This window comes from Colobus angolensis, unplaced genomic scaffold, assembly GCF_000951035.1.
Source record: "Colobus angolensis palliatus isolate OR3802 unplaced genomic scaffold, Cang.pa_1.0 Scaffold14, whole genome shotgun sequence".
NCBI lineage: Eukaryota > Metazoa > Chordata > Mammalia > Primates > Cercopithecidae > Colobus > Colobus angolensis.
The window spans coordinates 3,339,019-3,361,301 of record NW_012114488.1 but is presented as its reverse complement, the minus strand read 5'-3'; the positions used below and the strand labels follow the sequence as shown (position 1 = coordinate 3,361,301).

General features: G+C 35.1%; 1 protein-coding gene across 2 annotated transcripts in view; it reads left to right on the top strand.

Moving 5' to 3' along the window:
• TUSC3 (tumor suppressor candidate 3) overlaps positions 1 to 22,283 on the top strand; it is a 145,905-nt gene that overhangs the window by 21,826 nt on the left and 101,796 nt on the right. For both annotated transcript variants that reach the window (XM_011934895.1, XM_011934894.1), the window contains exons 2-4: positions 65 to 182; positions 9,608 to 9,748; positions 13,071 to 13,211. In XM_011934895.1, the coding sequence (XP_011790285.1) occupies positions 65 to 182; positions 9,608 to 9,748; positions 13,071 to 13,211 (400 nt within the window). The remainder of the gene's footprint in view (positions 1 to 64; positions 183 to 9,607; positions 9,749 to 13,070; positions 13,212 to 22,283) is intronic.

Sequence of the window (22,283 nt, the reverse complement as noted above, 5' to 3'; positions counted from 1 at the left end):
AATAACTGCTTTGTAGATGCTTCAGTACTGATGTGTTTCTACTATGACCCATTGTTCTTATCAGGCAAGCTAATGAAGAATATCAAATACTGGCAAACTCCTGGCGCTATTCATCTGCTTTTTGTAACAAGCTCTTCTTCAGTATGGTGGACTATGATGAGGGGACAGACGTTTTTCAGCAGGTAAAAGAGTTATATCTTATTCATATATTTAACATAGTTGTTTGTGGTCGATACATTTTTGTTTGGCACATAAAAATAAAATTCATTCGTCTCCTGAACCCAGGAGGCGGAGGTTGCAGTGAGCCGAGATTGTGCCACTGCATTCCAGTGGGGGATAGAGCAAGACTTTTTCTCACACAGGCACACACACAGACACACACACACACAAAATACAATTCATTCAATACGTTAATAAATACAATAAGTATTTATAATAAATTTCGTGATGTGATTAACATAATCATGGCTAAACTGATTTTTATAATTGTACAGGTCTTTGCCATTATGATAAATTCATTTTAACTTTTGCATCATACAGGAAATGTGTTTTTTCAGCGTGCAGTGGCAGTTTACATGCATTACTCTTATTTTGTTATTTAATTATAGGTGGTAGTATATTATATAGTATTTTGCACAGATTTGTGACATTTTATATAAAATTCATTGCAAATTTTACTTAACTGTTATTTTTTCCAGTGGGGCAGAATTTTACATACAGAGGATTAAATATGTATTTACAAGTATTTTCTCTCTGTTATGGATTGAATTGTATACCCCCAAATTCATAAGCTGAAGCCATAGCTTATCTGTATTTGAAGATAGGGCCTTGAAGGAAGTAATTAAGGATAAATGAAGTCATAAAGGTGGAAGCCTAGTCCAAAGGGACTGGTGTCCATATGCGACGAGGAATCGGGAGCAGGAGTGCACGTGCACGTGTTAGAACACAGTGGGAAGATGGCCGCAGGCCAGGAGGAGGAGCCTCACCCAAAACCAACTCTGCTGGCACCTTCCTCTTGGACTTTGAGTCTTCAGAACTATGAAAAATAAATTTCTGTTAAGTTACCTGTTCTGGAATTTTCTGTCATAGCAGGCCAAGCAAACTAATAAGTGTATTGACCCAGTCTTCTCGCTAAAGCAACGTGTTGGGCTTGAGACCAGAATTCTCATTATCATCAATGTTGTCATGCTTGTATCATCATCACTGTTGACATCGAGAGCTTATGTCTAGGAACTCTTCTAAGGTCCTCTTACGTGTTATTTCATCTAGCTTCACAGTGAGAGAAATGTTGTTACTGGCTCCATTTCATAGATGAGGAAATAAGGAGTGAAGAGATTGTTGCTTGTCCAGGGTCACCAAGTTAGTGTAATGTGTAACTAGAATTTGAACTCAACTGTCTGGCTTCCAGAGCCCTAGCCCTTAATCATGCTATTACCCTGCAGTTTATTATTTATTTTTTAACATGTTTTTACTGTGCGATCAATCCATTTAAAATGCAAAACTTACTGCCGTCCCGGGGTTGATCTTTTCGGGTATCTTGGCCTATTTAATTTTTCTCACATGTGATACTCTTTGGCATAATGCTTACCAGGTCATGGAAAAGCATGCAGTTCTGTGAAGAATCTAGCCTACTAATTGTAAATCACCATTAGTGAACATTTTTACTTATTTGCATCCAGATCATTTGTTCTTGCCAGTTTCTAGTTAAATAAAATAAATTCTCTGTTTTTGCCTTCAACACTTTTTCTGTTAGTGTTCTTCACTTATTTCCTCCAAATTTATTTTGCCTTTTTAGGTTGTTTCTTTATATTCATCCCTTCAGCAAATAGTTTTGCTCCTGTAGTGCCTAATCTATAGGAGCAATACATTTGGCAAGAAAAACATACATAGTTCTCCTCTATAAGCAGCTTACAGATTAGGAAGCTAATAATAATAGTATCATAATAAAACATATAAATATGTAATTTCAAATAACCTTATAAAGAATAATTACAATACTATAACAACCAAATATTATTTCATGTAAATGATAGATCTCTGTAGAATCTCAGGATAATTGGCCTTAGAGCTCATCAGATAGAAGTGCTATTCAGTATATACTCGAATCCTCTCTGTCATATTGGCAAACAGTCTTCTAGGTCCAACAAGACTGCTAGAGCATGATCTTGAAGCCCATGGCTAGACCTGTGGACTAAATGAAGACAGTGAGTTGGGTTAGTTTAGTTTCATTGTATCTTTGTTATGCTATTTTTGTTGATAATATGTTATCTTTGTTTTGTTGTGATACCTAATATACTAAGTATATTAGCATGTTAAACATATTATTTACTGTTACAAATATGCTTTCTCCTACTTTTATTAAAACAATGCCTTTATTGGTATGTCTTTTTAAAAATCCTTAACAGAAATACTCATTTTTCACTTTTTAAAAGTACTTTTATTTCTTAACTACTGTAAGAAACCACACTGCCAAAACACCGTGTATCTGATCCTTGGTGTCATTGTTGAGGAAGCAGTATGGTGTGGGTGGGGACTACAGCAGACTGGACAGGGGATGTGCTTGACCTCAGTGGGAGAGGCGCAGCTCAGCATCAGCTTTGTAGAAGAAATGCAGGCCACATGTATGTAGGCCACATGTTAGATCTCTTTCAAGAAAAGACCTAAATAATAATTTTTATATGAAATTTCTCTCTTTAAAATGTTGGCAGTTAATTCATATTTTTTTAAAAGAAACTTTATGGGATATTGTTATCTTTGTGTTGAGTACTGAATGGAGGCTGCTGGTATATAATAATATAAATAAATGGTTATATATAATCATTAAATTCTTTTGTTTGCTTTAGACATAATTATTCTAAAGTTTGGCCTGTAAGAGTTGAAGTCAGTTGTTTTTAATTGAAACATTTCCTCAGGTTAATTTTGATTCAGCAGGAATCCTGCTATAGAACTGCCTTGTCTTTCCCAAAATCTAGCCCTTGGCTTAGCAACAAGAGTTCTCATTTTAAAATGCAGAAATGCATAAAAGTTATAGCAGTTAATGAGTTTTATGCAGAATTTCAATCTACAGAAATGGAAAAGTATATGTTTTGCTTCACTTGAGAAACACTAAAATATTTTTAATGCTTATTTTTTTCCAACTGACTATTAAATCATATTTTGCTGAAGTACTGTCTCTGAATTGATGTTTTAAAGCACTGTCAGCAGTAATGTGGTGTCTGAAGATAATATTAATAACAAGTGCAGAAACTTGGTAATTTCTAGCTCTTTGGGGACTTACTGGGAAAGTAACTTCAATTATATGTGATTCCCATAGGAATGGCCGAGGCTGGGTGTCTGATGACAGGCCAGTGGGTTAATGAACATGGTGTGTTGGAAGGAGCGCTCAGCTAGGAAATAGGTCTATGTTGTGCTCTGCTGTGGGTAGCCTTGGGGAGTTGGGTGTTTTAATTAAGAAAAAGGACTGAATTGTATGAATTTGTAAGAACCTCTGAAGTTTTAGCACATTAGGCCTTAGTATGGATTTTCTGACAGTTTTCATGTGGGGAGTGAGGAAGATGAGGACTTTCAGCTTTATGATTTTGTATTTACATGGTTTCTGTAGATGTCTCTTGTGTATCCATGAGAGAAACAAACATGAACAAAGTATGGAATGGGAGAAGCACAGGGAAGAAAGAAGGAACTGGTAACTGTGTGCTTTGTTCAGTTTAATGAACGTTACGAAATGTCCATTACATGGAAGCCTACTGCTGGGAGAATGGAATAAGATAGACTCCTGATGTACAGGGCCATGTAACACTTATTATATACATTAGAGACATATTATTTTTATTTATTTATTTATTTTTGAGATGGAGTCTCGCTGTGTCACCCAGGCTGGAGTGCAGTGGCGCGATCTCGGCTCACTGCAAGCTTTGCCTCCCGGGTTCACGCCATTCTGCTGCCTCAGCCTCCTGAGTAGCTGGGACTGCAGGTGCCCGCCACCATGCCTGGCTAATTTTTTGTATATTTAATAGCGACGGGGTTTCACTGTGTTAGCCAGGATAGTCTCGATTTCCTGACCTTATTTTTTTCCAACTGACTATTAAATCATATTTTTATATGATAAAATTTATATATGATATAATTTATATATATAATTTATATATAATAGGCTCCTCAGCCTCCCAAAGTGCTGGGATTACAGGCGTGAGCCACCACACCCAGCCCCTATATACATTAGAGACATATTTTTATATATGTTATATATGCGTGTTATATGTTATAATGTGTATGATGTTTATACTGTATTGCAGGAGCTTGTGTTTACAAATAAGTCTTCTAATGAACTTATTAAAAAAGGTTTATGAAAAAAATATTGTTAAAGCCTGGTAAACATGGTGAAAGCCCTGTCTTTACTAAAACTACAAAAATTAGCCAGGCATGGTGGTGCATGTCTGTAATCCCAGCTACTGTAGAGGTTGAGGCAGGAGAGTGGCTTGGACCCAGAAGGTGGAGGTTGCAGTGAGCCGAGATCGTGCCATTGCACTCCAGGCTGGGTGACACAACAAGACTCCATCTCTCTCTCACACACACAGACACACACACACACACACACACACACACACACACAAAGTTTTCATTAAATGGAGATAGAGTTCAGCAGGTATTATGATATCCTGGTAATGAAGTGTCTAGAGTCAGAAAACCTGAGTTCATCTTCCAGCTTTACTTCTTCATTGCTGTATGACCTTTGGTAAATCACTTTATTTTTATATGCCTCTACTCATCTGTAAGAGAGGGAAGATAATATTACCTTTCTCATAAGACTATTGGGAAGATTAAAATAAAATGTTAGCATTAGAGTAGGTAGCTACGCAGACTTGAGCAGGAAAGGAGAGGGTCCCTCACCCCGCGATGTCAGGTGATCATTTGATGATCAGGTGATTGTTAAACTGTCTTGCTAAAATAATAATTGGTTGCAGCTGGCTGCTAGGAACGGCAATCTCCCAGTAGATAGAAAACACCTGAAGATGGTGATAAGCCGCTTCCTGATGAGATCTTGGGACTTAAGCAGACTCAAAGCATGCGCACTAAGAGACAAAATGGTGGAGATTAACTGTTGTATGACCTGCCTCTGGGAGCACTCGACTAGTAAGGCAAAAATGCCTCAATGCGCGTAACTTCAGTAAACACACTGCATACGGCCCCTCCCAAGTGCTGGCAAGCCACTGTGCAGGCACATAGCCCACCCAAAAGGAAAAGTCAAGGGAGAAGAGACAAACCCTGGAGTTATGCCAGTGTATGAAACCCCAAGTCAAAGGCCAAACAGTGCACTTTGATGTCTCCAAGTTGCCCACCTGACCTTCTTCCAAGTGCGCTCCCTTCTATTCCTGCACCAAAACTTTTAAATAAACATTCACTCCTGCACTAAAACTTGCCTCAGCCTCTCACTCTGCTTTATAACCCTCAGATTCCTTTGAGGAGGCAAGAATTAAGTTGCTGCAGACCCCTACGGATTCACCACTGCTAACACTAATATACGTAGCTGTTTAGCTCTGTGCCTGATGCATAAATGGTTCTTATTACTATTACATAATATTAGCAATAATACTGGTGTGTAGCATTCCCCCTTCCTAAAACCACCTTATTTTTGCATAAGTTGGTTAAATCTAAATTCTATATAAATAATTAAAAGTTGTGGTAAAGGAATGAACAGAAAGGAAAGAAACGATGAAAAGATTACCTCGGAATCCTTTTGGAAGGGCTAACTGCTTAAGCATTGTCTTAGTTCATTTTGTTCTGCTACAACAGAATACCTGAGACTGGCTGATTTATTCAACAGGAGTTTGTGGGGAGGGCAGAGGCAGAATATGATGGTTTGAATGTTTTGCATTCAAACAATGAGTAAACAACGTTCAAACCATCATATTCTGCCCCTAACCCCACCAAACTCATGTCTTTCTCACACTCAAAATACATTGATTTTGTCCCAATACTGCCAAAAGTCTGAACTCATTCTAACACTAACTCAAAATTCCAGAGTCCTAAGTCTTAACAAAATCGGATACAGATGAGACTCAGGACATGATTCATCCTGAGGCAAATTCCCCTCCAGCTGTGTATCTGAAATCAAGCAAATTATCTACTTCTAAAATAAAATGGTAGAACAGGCATCGAATAGACATTCCCTTCCTAAATGGAGAAATAGGCAAGAAAAAAAAAAGGGTAACTGGCTCCAAATAAGTCCAAAACCCAATTGGGAAAACACTGTTAAATCTTAAAGCTGGAGATTAATTATTTTTCATTCCACTTGCCATCATCTGGGCACACTGGGGCAAAGGTTGAGCCCTCAAGGCCTTGGAAAGCCCCACCCCTATAGCTTTGCCAGGCCCAAGCCCACACAGCAGTTCTCCCAGGCTGGTGTTGCATGCTCTTGGCTCTGTAGTTTGGGGTTTCAGCAGAGACCCTGCTGCCGTAGATCCACTAAGGGGGATTTTTTACAATGGCTCTGCCTCTGCAACAGGTCTCTGCCAGGGCTCTTGGGCTCTCCACAAAGTCCTTTGAAATCTAGGTGAAGGAAGACATACCTCCTCAGCTCTTACTTTCTGGGCACCTGCAGAGCTAGCCCTTTATGGATGCTGCCAAGGCTCATGGTTTGCACCCTCCAGAGTAGTGGGTTGAGCAACACTCGGGCCTACTTCATCCGTGGTGAGGGCAGCTGAGGAGCACTACACTAGAATGCAGGGAGTGGACAGCCCAAGTGGCTCTGAACAGTGAGCTTTGAGGCCCCATAGATACCCCAGGTCTTCCCCTGAAGAGCTCTGAAATGCCTTCAGGGTCTTTGTCCCATTGTCTTGATGAGTAATACCTGACTTCCTTTCCATCTCTGCTAATCTCCTTATAAATAGTCCCTAGGCCACATTCTTGATATTCTCTCCTGAACATGTTTTTTATTGTTTACGTACCCAGACTGGGAGTTTTCCATATCTTTATGTTTTGCTTCCCTTTTAATTATCAAGTATGTCTTTAAATCGTTTTTGTCTTCTTGTATTTTATATGCATTTGAAATAAGCCATACTGCATCCAGAATGTTTTGCTGCTTAGATATCTCTTCTGCCAAATATCCTCCTTCATTGTTCTTAAGTTCTGCATTCCGTAAAGTCCTAGGACACAGACACACTTCAGCTCAGTTCTTCGCAGTTTGTAACAAGTATGATCTTTTTTTCCAGATTTCAGTACCTGTTTCTCATTTCCATCTGAGACCTCATCAGAATGTCTTTTACTGTCCATATTTCTTACCAGCATTCTGATCGTAACCACTTAAATAATCTCTGAGATGTTGTAGACTTTCTCTGCAGCTCCCCTCTTCTTCTGAGCCCTCTCCAGAATCACCCTTAGTGCTCCATTTGTGGCAACCTAGGCTTTTTCTAGTATGCTTCTGCAGATTCTTTCAGTCTCTACCCATTATCCGGTTCCAAAACCATTTTCACCTATTCAGGTATTTCTTGTAGCAGCATCCAGCGCCTCTGAGACCATTGTTTGTCCTAGTCCATTTTGGGCTGCTATAACGGAATACTTGAGACTGGATAATTATAATGAACAGAAATTTATTTCTCATAGTGCTAGAGGCTGAAAGTCCAATAATTAACTACCAGCATCTTGCAAGGCACTTCTTGCTGCATCATCACATGGCAGGAGGTGAAAGTATGAGAGAGAGTCAAGAGGACGCTCAACTTGTACTTTTATAGTAGCACTAATCCCACCCATGAGAGTGGAGCCCTCATAGCCTAATCACCTCTTAAAGTTCCCACATCTTAAATACTTGAGACTGGATAATTATAATGAACAGAAATTTATTTCTCATAGTGCTAGAGGCTGAAAGTCCAATAATTAACTACCAGCATCTTGCAAGGCACTTCTTGCTGCATCATCACATGGCAGGAGGTGAAAGTATGAGAGAGAGTCAAGAGGACGCTCAACTTGTACTTTTATAGTAGCACTAATCCCACCCATGAGAGTGGAGCCCTCATAGCCTAATCACCTCTTAAAGTTCCCACATCTTAAATACTTGAGACTGGATAATTATAATGAACAGAAATTTATTTCTCATAGTGCTAGAGGCTGAAAGTCCAATAATTAACTACCAGCATCTTGCAAGGCACTTCTTGCTGCATCATCACATGGCAGGAGGTGAAAGTATGAGAGAGAGTCAAGAGGACGCTCAACTTGCACTTTTATAGTAGCACTAATCCCACCCATGAGAGTGGAGCCCTCATAGCCTAATCACCTCTTAAAGTTCCCACATCTTAATATTGCTACAATGGCAATTAGATTTCAACATGAGTTTTGGCGGGGACAAACATTCAAACCATAGCAAACATGGACCAACTGTTAATCTTTAGCAGTAGTGTTTGAAGAGTACCAATGTAGATAACATGGAGGTAAATAATGGAAATTTGATTGCATTTGCAGTACTAAAAATGAGAAATTTTTGATACAGAGCCATTTATTTTGGGTATTCAGCTTGTTTGTGCTAAGTTGTGTGAAGCTCTGTAATATGATTTGGAGCTGTTTTGTAAATACGACTGCTGTAGCCAGAGTTCATTTATAGGGTGAGACCTGTTTTGGTCTTGACTGTATGCTTGGTTATTAAACTTTGTTGTTATGGGGAGTTAAGCTGTTACTGTTGTATCCTTTGCTTGATGTCAACTGTGATCTAATACATATATATTGTTTTCATTATTAGAAAATACTGAACTATGTTGCAAGTCAAGGGCTGAAAAATCTCTTGGCCTTTCATTTTAAAACCTTTTTTTTGTAATTCCTGGGCAACAGAAATTTTATTCGTATATATATATATTTGTAGTTTATTCCTTACTGCAAATTAACCTAATATATATTTTTAGATATTATATTGTTATATAAGCACCATTTATACTAGGGTAGTGTTCGGAAATTACTTGTAGAAAATATTTCTGAAATATAACCAATTTAAGACAGTTGAGTTAATAGACAAGTTGAACAGAAGAAGAGTGTTATTGAGGACTTCGTCATTCTCTGGTAAATTTAACTTGTTTAGAGCAGAAATGTTGGTTTCTCTTTCATAGTCATCATCATTACACAAAAAGTAAAGTATTTTACATTTGTAATAGGGAATTCAATCTGCGTTTAGTTTGTTGGAAATTAATTCCATAATATGCTTATTTTTTTAAAACAAATTCTAGTACTTTTTAAAAACAAGTGCTTAAGAAGTGAAATAATTCATGTACTACGAAATTGCTCTATTTCTACTTTGCACTTTCAGTCACTTTTTTTACCCTAATTATAGAATTCGAGAAAGGAAAAAGAATGAAATGACTTATAAAATACAGAGAATATAATGCATGGTATGAATGATGTATGTTAAATGTGAGGATTCAGATAACTTAGTCAAATTTACAAGTTCTTTTTCATCCAGTAGTGAAATAAGATAAATAAAAACAGAAATTTACCTCTGGAAAACCACTTGGATTTTCATAATAAATGCTGTTTTGCCCAAATTTCTACAGAAAAAGTGTAAAATGTTGGATTAATGATCTATAATGTGGGGATGATACTATATTTAGTATTTTTTCCTCATGTTTTACAGCTCAACATGAACTCTGCTCCTACATTCATGCATTTTCCTCCAAAAGGCAGACCTAAGAGGGCTGATACTTTTGACCTCCAAAGAATTGGATTTGCAGCTGAACAACTTGCAAAGTGGATTGCTGACAGAACGGATGTTCATGTATGTTTTTATTCCCCACAGTTTTAATAATAGGCTGGTTAGTTTGTTTGTTTGGAACATTTTAATAGGGCCACACTAATATTTTTAAATTTCTCTATCATTATGTCTCCTTGCATAGGGGAAACTCTGTTCAATCACTGCAAATGATAAGTTGAACTTGGACTGTTAGGTGAATTCAGATGGTTTTTAAAATAATGGTTCATTGATATTTTAAAAGCCATTAAAAAGTACAGGAGTTAAGCACAAGGTAATTTCAGAGGCTAAAAAACATATTTGAAACGTTTCAGTGGTAGTAATCAGGGAAATTCTAATTAAAAAGCAAGATATATAATTTTTATCTATCTTTTGGGCAAACAGAAAAGGTTAATACCCACTTTAAAGCTATGTGGAAAAATATCTACTCAGATTTACTGCTTTTGAGACTGTAAATTGGTGTAACCATACTAATAGCATGTGTCATGTCTTCATATAATATAGGTTAACAATTCTACCTCTAGGAATTTAACCTAAGGATGCTATCAAGGATGATTTAAATTTTTATCCATAGAAATTTTGAAAATAATATTCATTTTATTGGGAAAAATTGGATATGAATCAAAGGTCTAAAAATAAGAATAAGTAAATATACTACGGCATAGCCAAAAAGTGATTTACAATAATATTTTACCTAGAATGAAGCTCAAGGTGTAAAAAATTTCCAAGTAGGTTAGAAAAATAGTATTAGTTAATAGTATGATCTATTAGTTTGTTGTAAAGTGTAAATATGAGTATAGATAGACATAGACAATTTATTATGGAAGGAAATGAACCTAAATGTTGATGGTAGTTGATACTTACTTGGAGGTTTTATGACCATGTTTTCCCTATTCTCACAACTGTTTTTGACAGTAAACAATTGGAGCCAGTTATTTTAAAAGTATGTTCATGCAGGCAGTAACACAGAAGCATTAATTTTTACTGTAAGATATAAACACATTTATTCTGAGTCAAGGTGGTAATCACCCATATCGTACCATGGTCATTGTAAAATTATATCATTGGTTTTAATGACATTTTGGTTACTAAACTTAGTTCCTAATTCTTGGCATTTTTTTTAATGATTTGGCAAATATTTTGTTATGCAGTGTATCATTTAGTTGGTGCAAGACATTAAGAGTAATATTGAAAGGGTACTATTGTTTCCTTATAAGAAATACTAAATTTTAATCAGAAATTATTCAAACCTGTCTCCCTAACAGACTTACACCTTTAGTCGATAAAGTTTTGTAAAAAAAAAACAAAACCCAAAAAACTATATGTGGAAACAATATAGGTTTACATTTACGTATTACTTTTATTTGAGCTACCACTACCCATATTACAATTTTGTCAAGTAACCTGATAATATCTTTTACATTTTCCCCCTTCAGTACAAGATTTGATCTAGAGTTAGGTGTTTCATTTAGTTGTCATGTCTTTTAAGCTTCTTTTAATCTGGAATATTTCTATAGCCTATCTTTTCTCTCTAAAAACATTGGCACTTTGAAGAATATAGTCCTTTGCTATTTTTTAAATAGATTGATCCTCATTTGTTCTGCCTCATGTTTGTTCATGACTGACTTCTGCTCGTGCATCCTTGAGTATAATACTATATAGGTCCTGTTTTGTTTTAATCACCTCATTAGGCACATAATGTCCATCTGTCCTTTACTGGTGATACGAATTTCAAATATCAAGATGTTTCCCATTTTTTCACGGTATTATTACTGGTTTTTTTTTGGTAATAATAAGCTATCTATGTGGACATACCTTAAGATCATGCAGATATCCTCTTCCTTCAGAATTTTCTTTTAGATTTAGTATACATTGATGATTCTTGCCTGACACAGTTTTTACCGTTATGGCTACAAAACGATGATTCGAATTCTAGCTCTTTCTTCATATTTGTATTTGGCCCTCAGCATTCTACTGTAAGCAAGAGTCCCACTCCATCCATCCATCCATCCATCCATCCATCCATTCAATTATCCGTCATTGGTATGAACTTATGAATTGTGTTTTCTGAGTATTTTGGATTTGACGTTCTAAAAAATCTTTCCAGCTGGGGAGAGTATAGCTCTCTTGGGGCTAGCCAGTTCCAAAAGATAACAAGCCCAGCCAGGAATAAGTCTTCCGTAGAACCCTAGGAGACAATATTCCTCTGCCTTAATTATCTCAGGGCCAGGTACCAGACAACTAGAAACCACTCGTATAGCCCGCAGCCCACCAAAATTATTTAAACTAGTCAGTCCTAAAGTGTTTACTCTGCCCTGCGTTGCCTTTCCTATGCAAACTCCAAAAATGAGAGTGGCTTAACTTCCCTTCACTCGTATTTTCTGCCACCTGAGCACTCTGGTGTCTCTCCCATGTGGCCCTCCATGGCATAGCGTGCCTCTTGTTTCTAGGACACCTGTGAGTACAATCAACTTTGTTTTCATCTGATCTCCTATGTCTTCTGTCCTGACTGCACCTAACTGATGTCTTGTAAAATAATACAAGACATGTTTTTCCTCTGGTGGTTTGTAATTTACTGCTATTCTGAACTATTTTGGTACTAAAATTGTTCTAGATTTGACTAGTGAGAGCCTCTTCATGCTGGCCCCTATGCTCTTGTGACATCTTTCCATTATTTTTCTTTTAAGTATTTTCTTATTTTATGACATAACAATTTATTCCAGGCTCATTTTGTATCTGCCTATCTGTTTTGCCCAGCACTCAATTAGTCATCTCTTCTAGGAGTCCTGCTTTCTTTTAGTAGGGAATGTTATTGGAACCAAGATAGGTATACACATTAGAAGTCATGAGTTCAGATCAATTAGATCTAATTCTAAAAATAGTCTTCGTGTTTTAAAGGATACCATCAAAAAAGTAGACCACAGAATGGGGGAAAATATTTGCAAATAATTTTTCTATAAAATACTTATAGCTGGTGTGTCTATCTGTATGTGTGTGTATATATATATATATATGACTCTTACAACTTAAAAAGAGAAAAGCCAGTTAAAAATGGGCAAAGGATCTGAATCGGGATTTTTTCATGAAAAAGATACAAATAGCCAATAAGTACATGAAAAGATGCTCAGCATTGTTAGTCATCAGGGAAGTGCAAAGTCATTTTACATAGCCATTATGTTTTAAGGCATATATCTTTGACTCAGATTGTAAGTAGTGCTAGTGCCACATGTGAAAATTTGGGTGGCATGTTTCTGAGTTCTCTGTCTTGAAAATTACGAGGACTGGAATATGATCAAGAGAAAAATTTTATTTTTCTTTCACTTTTAAAATTTCCATTGCATTTTTGCAGATTCGGGTTTTCAGACCACCCAACTACTCTGGTACCATTGCTTTGGCCCTGTTAGTGTCACTTGTTGGAGGTTTGCTTTATTTGAGAAGGAACAACTTGGAGTTCATCTATAACAAGACTGGTTGGGCCATGGTGTCTCTGGTATGTTAATACATTGTGCTTTTTTTTTTTGTTTCCTATTCTTTGTATAATGGTATAAGTTGTATAATATTAACAAAATGAGCCAGATTATAACTATAATAGAACTCAAGTCTGAAAGAGAAGTAACTTTTTAGAACTTGAATAATTTAGTTTGAGTTTTCTGTCAGCCAAAACTATGCTATCTTCCTTCAACTTTTCACTGCTAAAATGTACTTTCCCTCTTTGCTTTGCACAAGTGCTAAATAAATACATGTTGAATACATCTAGAGATATGGTAAGACTTGATCAGAATTAATAGCTCAGAGTATTCCAAGTGGTTTGGAAATTCAGCTATTTCTTTTGTGACAACTGTTTCTTGTGTATCTTCTATGTGACTGATATTTGTTAGGTACTGGAGATATAAAGTTGAGAAATCCACTCTGCCTATGAGAAATGCATTGTGGGGATACAGAGTAATCAACAAATGGAGTATAAGGTTATGTGTGCTGTGATGGCAGTAAGTAACAAAGTATTATAGGAATACACAGGAAAGAAACCCAACCTAGAGTAAAGGGAATCATGACAGGCTTCCCAGACTGTGACAAGAGCTGAATTCTGTAGAATAAAATGAAATTCTAAAGTCGTTAAGGCCAAGTGTTCAACATAAGTGAAGCCTGGGATATTCGGAGAACTACAGTTGTGTGGGGCTACAGCAGTGATGGCAAGGTAGGAGGGGGAAGAGATGACATTAGAGTTCAGCAGTTCCCAGTTCACAGCCGCTAGACAAAAATCATTAGGATTTTATACACAAAACAATTCAGGTATGATTGAAAATAAAATCTATTTCACAATAGGAAGGAAAAATGTAAGGTACTTAAAAATAAATCTAACAGAAAATGTATGAAATATTTATAAATAGAATGTTGAAATAGAGACTAGATACATATATGTAGATAAATACGTTATATATTATGTCAATGTATATCTATTATAGATAAGTGTTGTCTGTAATATAAAAATGTTATTAAAGATACAATGTATTATAACTACATACAATGTATTATATCTATAATAACGTAATAGGTTGTTTACAGCTAATTGTCAATTTGTTTCTTTTGCTTTCTGGCAGTAGCCCTTCATCGTTCCCTTTTTATTTTTACCAAAAAATTAGGGGTCTTGATGACTAAGTTGGAAGTGATAGGACAGACTGAGAAGCAGCCCAGGCAAGAGTCACCTTGAAGCAATTTCGTTTTCTGCAGTAATACCTAGAGCTTAGAAATTCAGACAGAACCTCTCTGTGGCTTTCTAGTAGATAGTCAAAATACAAATTAGATGTTTGGCCTTTTAAGAGCAAGGAAGATAAGATTTTTTTTAAGGAAAGTTTCTTAATATTGTTTTCTCACTTTTGATGAATGAGTTAAAATGGATTAATTAATTGTACTGTATTTAAAGTTATTGGACACTACGGGTGATCTTAATTACCTTAGTCATTAAATTAAAAAATGTTTTGGCTTTTTTCCATGCTAGTTTTCAAGTTGCTTCACTCAGTAAAGCTTCCCAGGTTTCTTGGTAAAAATGCAGTACTTTCACTGTGTCACAGGAAAGTTAAAACTTCTTTGATATTTAAGAGTTAATGTCATATCAGATCTTGTCACTGTTTTAGTCTACCAAAAATTGATATAGTCTCATCTGTGAATTACATTCAAGTAACATTACCGTACTTACATGATTTTTATTCCTCAAGAAGAGGCCCAGAGCTATTGCATTGTAAGCTAGTAATAATTGACATTACTCTTTACTGATCTCTTTCTTCTTTGGGGTATGCTTCATAACTGTGCAGAGGAATTTATATTGGTCTCATTTATAAGAAAGGAAACAAAGATTCAGTAATCTCAACTTGCAAAAGCTTACATAGCTAGAAAGTGATTGAACTGGGATTTGATCTTATTCATCTGATTGCAAGTTCTGTATTGTTTACACGAAGCTGGGCTTCTTTAAATCTGGACGTGTATCTTAAATGTTGGTCATTCTACTCAGTAGATACAATGAGCCATTATGAGTGCAAATAAATTCATAGAGGAACATTTATATGATATATAGACGTTAAATACTGCAGTTGATCAATTTTCTTGAAAACCTCTGCTATGTTATACAGATTTATTATTATTATTGTTTTGCTGTTTTACTGCAAATCTTGGAAAGTGAATTAACTTGGCATGGAAGAGGATAAATTCCAAGATATCTTGGCAGGTATGCCTGCTCCCCAGTCACAGCCTTTTAGAAGTCAATAACAGGCTGCAGAGAACAGACGTGTTTTCAAACAGTGTGTTTTAAAACACTACCCTGATAATATAATGTTAAACAACTTTTGTAATACTTTTCTGCGTCTCTTCCAGTTTTTCTCATTAATACAGAAATACTTCTGTTTGACAGTCTTTGGAAACTCTTTAAATCATTTAAACAATGAGATTAAATATATAATATATAAATTACATTATATATTTTATGCATATAATTTATGTTATATAATTTATATTACATATAGGTATATATAAATATGTAATTTGAGTCTTCTTTACCATTTCTGCCTGATACCACCACCATTACCATCACCACCAAACTTGATTGTTGCTTATAAATTGAAAAACTGAATTTGCTCATATGTGGTTTTTCTTATCCTACTTTTTAGATTTCCTTAGAAAGTTAAGAGACTGTCCAAAATGCTGCCCTATTCATTCAGATTCTCAAACATTTGCCTGTTTAAAATAACTAATATCTCCTTTTTCCTTGAAAGTAAGGAAAAAGTATATATATTTTTAAATTTGCCAAAATATTGTCATCTGACTTATACAAACTCTGATGAAAGCCTTTGACTGGACAGTAAAAGGACAGCTCTTAAAATAAAATAGTAATGAACCATATAAGAGTAGATAACTTCCATAGAACAACAACAAAAATGTGTACAAAGGAAAGGAAATGAATGAGAGAAATGTCTGCTACAGAATCTCTAGCCCCATGCTAACTTTTTAGTAAAGAGGAAGTCTAGCTACAGTTAGCAGTGGTGTTTTTAATCATTTAACCTGTACAAAAGTGCTTCCAAGGAGAATTATTTACTGTTACGAACACTTGGTCCTGGGTAGACTGTATTCTAAGGTGGGTATTTTTTTTTCTTTTTTTACTGTGGTATTTTATTGTATGTGACTTAAAGGTAGGATAAGAATGAAGTGTATGCTGAGGGAGAGGAAGTTATCATATGCTTTAGGGTGTAGGATGGAGACGGAAAGGTTGCAATTTTGTGAAATAGGAAATTAATGTATGTAAATATTAATATATGGAAGTAATATGTACAAATATATTACTTTGCAATATATTTAAACAATGAGATTAAATTTGCAGTATATTGCAGTATATTGCAAAGCAATATGTGCAAATATTAAAACATACATATATGTTAGAATTTCCTGGTTCTGAGTTTTAAAAAAGAGCTACAGGTATTCATAAATAATCTTCCTGGTCTCATGCTTTCTAAGGGGGAAAAGTTTCATTAACTAATATTTATAAATCCTGATGGTTGTTCGTGGAACAGAATATGTATCATTGATTGGTTCTGCTTTCAGTCCCTTCTGCCTTCCCTCACCCCCTAAACATGGAGGATGATGGACAATAAGCATATACATTACTGGCTTTATGATGAATTTAAAGTACAATGAGTAAAATATTGAAATACACTAGTACATAATTTCAAAGATTGTAGCATAAATACGTAGTTTATGGTCTTGGGAAAACAATATTGACTTGGAACCAAAATGAGTTAAAATAATATGTTTTGTAGCCCGTAATGAAGATCTTCATGGCAACCTAAAGGTCTTCATAGGTTACTGTCATTTCAAGCCAGAAAATATTAGTAGGATAAGTGGTAACATTCATTTTGAACCCAGGAAAATATCCTAAGGATGTGCTCCTAAAAGCATGAAAGATAAAGCATCATTAAAATAATCTAATAACACAACCTTATTATCATAGTAAATCACCGTCGGATAGAAGCTCTTTTCTGCCTTTTCATACTGTGTATTGTGGGATGATTCATATACCCTCATGTTTCTGTTGCCCCAAATAAATTATGTCATTTTAATTAAATTTTTTGAAACCTTCAGCATTGGAGATTACTGTACAGCATTATACAATATTTACATTTATGCAAGGTACTTTGGCATGTACACATTGTGATTTATCAGTAGAAATTTATTTCTTGTGACCATTCAAAGCTACAGATGACTTTGAGTTCAGATGGGGGTAGAAAAGGGTCTTTTTTCATCCAAATTTATTTGAATAAATTTATATAACTTTTATTATATACATATGATCTTTATTTTGTTCTCTTTAAAAATGACAAGCAAATAATTTCCGATAATATTTTTTTCAATAAAGTAATGTTGTTTTTGGATGGCCCCAGACAGTTTTGCTCATCAGGTGACTATGTCATTTGGCCATTTGGAGTTGGTTATGGTTTTTGCAAACAGGTATTTCTATGTGTAGCCATTTGTGTAGAGTTAGGAAAAGAGAAAATAAAATGAATTCGTATATTTTTAGGATATACTTAATATATCTAATTCTTTTCTGTAGTAAGAGGAAGCAGTGGCCTCAGTAACTCAAAGTACATTTTAAAATTACTCATATATGGATAGATTTTAGCATTTGAATGTTGTTGGCTGAGTCTTTGCTTATCTTACTATAAAGTCACAATTGAATAAGCCTCACTGCAAAGTTCCATGCATGGATCTGCTACACTTCATGCACGGCTCATCTCCTTAATCCAACTCAATAGGGGTTATAAATACTTGTTGAAATTGTTATCCTCTGTGCATAATTTCCTTTCCATGAAATTAAAGACTTAAGCTTTTTTTTTTGTTGCTCTTGCTGAAATGACCGTAAAGATACTTCCCACCTTTCCTTTCTTTTTTTTTTTTTTTGTAACGAATGCAGTATATCGATTGAGTTTAAATGAAAGAAATAATGGTAGTATTTCTGTATAACACTGAAACCAAGTTTTAAAAAATCAACAGTAAATAATTCACTTGTGAACAGTAGAAATGCATAGTGTATAAATTCACTGATACGTATGTCTGCTGTTACTCTGCTGATTTATACCACCTGTTTATTAAGTAATGTCATTAAATTACTTAAAAACTTTTATATTTTTAAAAACATGGAATACACAAAGGATTGTATGAAATGTGTATAGGATATTACATATTTTCTGCGTAGTTAGCATTAAAAATTTCACTTTAGCAGCTTATTTTAATATTCAGCTGATGAAGATACCTTCAAATTAACTCAGGGTCTTATTTAAATTTTGCATTTTGCAGAAGAAAATAAAAACTTTTGATTTGCAAAGCTGTATCAACTGCATAGTGGAAATCTGTGAAATAATTATGAACCCAATATGTTGAAAGCATATAATGATTGTTTTTCTTTTTAAAATACAATGTGAAATGTTTTCCCCAAACCAAATCGCTTATGAAAGTTCACTGTATAGAATGGTTAAAAGCAAAGTTGCTCTAGTTGAAGTGGGTGTGAACATCTTGAGCCTTTGGAGAACTATGGGGTCTGAGCAGTTTGTTTTGAAAAACAAGGACAATAGACGCCTAAAGGTGGGTGCCTTGAGCCGGTGGTGTTCTCAGCTCACCACAGGGCTATGGAAACCTCCAGATGTGAGAAAGATAACACATTGTTGTGTTCAGTTATGTTTATTGAATGCTTGCCTGTTACATAAATGTAGTGTTCTCCGACTTATGTGAAAGTAAGTGTTCTCCGACTACAGTGAGGTGTAAGGATTGGTATCTGTTTTACACATGGAGCCACAGCATTTAGAATTGTGCCTGGCATGTAAAAAGTGTTAAATAAATATTTGTTGAGTGAGTGAAAGTTACATGAATAAATAGGTTTAAGGACATTGTAAAACATGGTTTTTTTTTCACTGTTACTTAGGGCATTGTAGGTCATGGCTGGGATTAGTACATTTTTTTTTCTAGAAATCTTATATATTCACATATTGATCAGTCTTAGAATAGTGATTCTTTGTTTCAGTGCATTTGCCTTTTCTATGTTTTTCATGTTTGTTTATTTATTGACCATTCAACAAGAGTTTGAAAGCTACGATGTATCAAAATCTGTGAAGAACCATGTGGAGATACAAAGATAAGACAAGTTAAAAAGACTAGCACATGAGCCCTGCCCACAGGGACCTTACCTGTGTAGTGGGGAAGGTCAATCAGATATGTACATCAGTAACATACAAATGCTTTGATGAACATATGTCCAAAATCTTGGTGTCCCAAGGTGGTATTATTTGTGACTCTCAAAGAAAACCCAAATGTACAAAACAAAATACTTCCAAAAGGACTATCTTTGAAGGTGTTCTTTGAATTAACTGCAACAAATATCTGAGTAGCTGTTTTATTCTTGCTCTTTTCAGGATTTTTGTCTAGTGTCACATTTGTCCTAAAGCCAAAGTTCAAAAAGAACCATTTCTGAGGCTGTATGAAACTAGATAACCGAGTGTCTGATTCTGTGGAGAAGCAAAAAAAATTAGCAGAGTTTTTGGTAGAACCTTCACAAGTCTCAAGTCTCGGGATGTATGCTGGTGGTAAATGGATACAATGCCCAAGTGGAAAGCTTAAGAGTATTTTGCAATCTTGTGAATTAGAAATTACAATTTGGGACCCACTGGACTCTTGCTGGAAAACCTTCAGTGGCTGAGATCAAATGTAGACAGAACTTTGTTGGGGCCATAATCCAGCCATGGCTCAGTACATTCCCCAATTAGATTAGGGTGATTACACATCACTATTAAGGTTGACAATATCAAGGAAGTTGAACAACTTTAAACCAGCAAACAAAACCAACACGAGAAGAATGAGAAAGTCTGCATACTCCAGTATGGATTGAATCCATTGCTGAAACAATTGAATCCATTGCTAAAGCAGTTGAATCCATTGCGAAAACTTTCATTCTGTGATGACTCTTCTAAACAATTGAGAAGAAATAATACTAATCTTAGGTAAACTTTTTTGTGAATAAAATAAAGAGGAAATGCCTCTATTCTCTGAAACAAGACTAACTTTGATTCTAAACTCTGACAGGGGCATATACAAATAGAAAACTGATAGGCAAGTCTTTCTCATGGATATAGATACATTTATTCTAAACAAAGAAATTGCAGACAGTAATAAATAAAAATGGTAGTACGTTGTCAAGTTGTTTCACTAATGCAAGGATGGTTTACTATGTGAAAATTATCAGTGTAGTTCTCTATGCTAATCGTTAAACAGAAACAAATATAATCATCTTTGATATATGCATATCAGCATTTAATAGGTTCAGTGCTTATGTGGGTATAAGAGAAAAAGAAAGCAAAATAGAAGGGAATTTCCTTAATTTGACTTAAAAAAATACAGTAAACGTCATATTTGGCAACTTATTGAAATTCCTGAGATAAGGAATAATACAAGATGCCTATTCTTGAGTATTTTATTGGGACCCTGAGCAAGTGCACTTACACCAAAACAAAAAACCGACACACATCCCGGTAAAAATAAAATTGCCCTCATTTGCAAATGATTTGATTTTGTACATAGAACAAAAAATTAGATCTAATTCGTAAATTCAGTAAGGTTAATGAATACATAGTAAATCATAATTCATGTAATGAATCATAAAACAAGTTTTTAAAAAATCTATTGTCATAGCATCAAAAAAAATCTTGAATCAATGTAATAAAAGATACGCACACTGAAAACTGAAAAATTTATTCAAATAAATTTTTTAAAACCTTAAATGGCAGGTTAATCTGTTAATGGATTGGTAGACTAAACATTGTAAAGATACCCATCTTGATCTTGAGCAGAATGTCTGCAGATTTTTTTGTGTGGAAATTGACAATGAGATTTTAGCAGCGAGTAATGAATAGAGTAGTTTAGAGAATATGAAAGAAGAATAATGCTGGAGAACTTACACTTACGGATATCAACAATTATTATAGATCTTTAATATTTAAGCCTTCATGGTATTCACTTCACAAAAAGCCATCTGGAACAGAATCTATAGTCCAGAAACATACTGACACTATAAACTCACTTGATTTGTAACGAAAGTGGCCTTGCAGTGCAATGAGTAAGTATAGCACTTTTGATAAGTATTGCTGGGCCAACTGGATATCCATATGGGAAAAAGATGAATTTCAACTTTTACTTCCCACCATACACAAGAGGAATCATGAATCTAAAAGTAAAATGTGAACATTTACTGGTTTTAGAAGAAAGTATGGATATGTATCTCCATAACTGGTGGGGGGGGGCAAGGATTTCTTAGAACATAAGAAGTGGTAACCATAATAGAAGTGATAATTGATAAACTGAACTACATTAAAATTAAGAACTGTTTGTCAAAAACACGATTAATAAGATGAAAAGAAAGATAAGCCTCATGTTTTGGTGAGGACTATTTGCCGTGTATAAATTTAACAACGAACTTGTGTCCAGAAATATAAAAAGCTTGACAAAACAAGAAGAAAAAGATAACCAAGTTTTAAAAGAGGTAAATGGCATGCTGGGTACTTTACAAAAATGTCCAAATTTCAATAAACATATGAAAAGGTATTCAACCTTATTGATCAGGGAAATGCAAATAAAATGACAATGTGACACTATCATACCTCTACCAGAAAAACTAGAATGAACACACAGAGGCACACAGCTAATACCAATAATTGGTGAAGATGGATATCAACTGGATCTCTCATGTATCCCTATGTGGAATATAAATTTCTTTCAACCTCCTGAGAAATGTGTTTGGTTATATCTCTTAAAGCTGAGTACTTACATATTCTGTGATACAGAATTTTCAAGAAAATGTTCCTTACCTTGGGCAGGTTATGTAGATTATGATTAGGAAGAGACACAGGAGAGCTCCTGTCTTTCTGGTAGTGTTCCTTTGCTTGATTTCAAAGCTAGTTGCAAGGATGTGTTTGTTTTGTGAAAATTAATCTAGCTAGAACTATGAATCATGCCTTTTTTGGTTTTTTTTTTTTTTTTT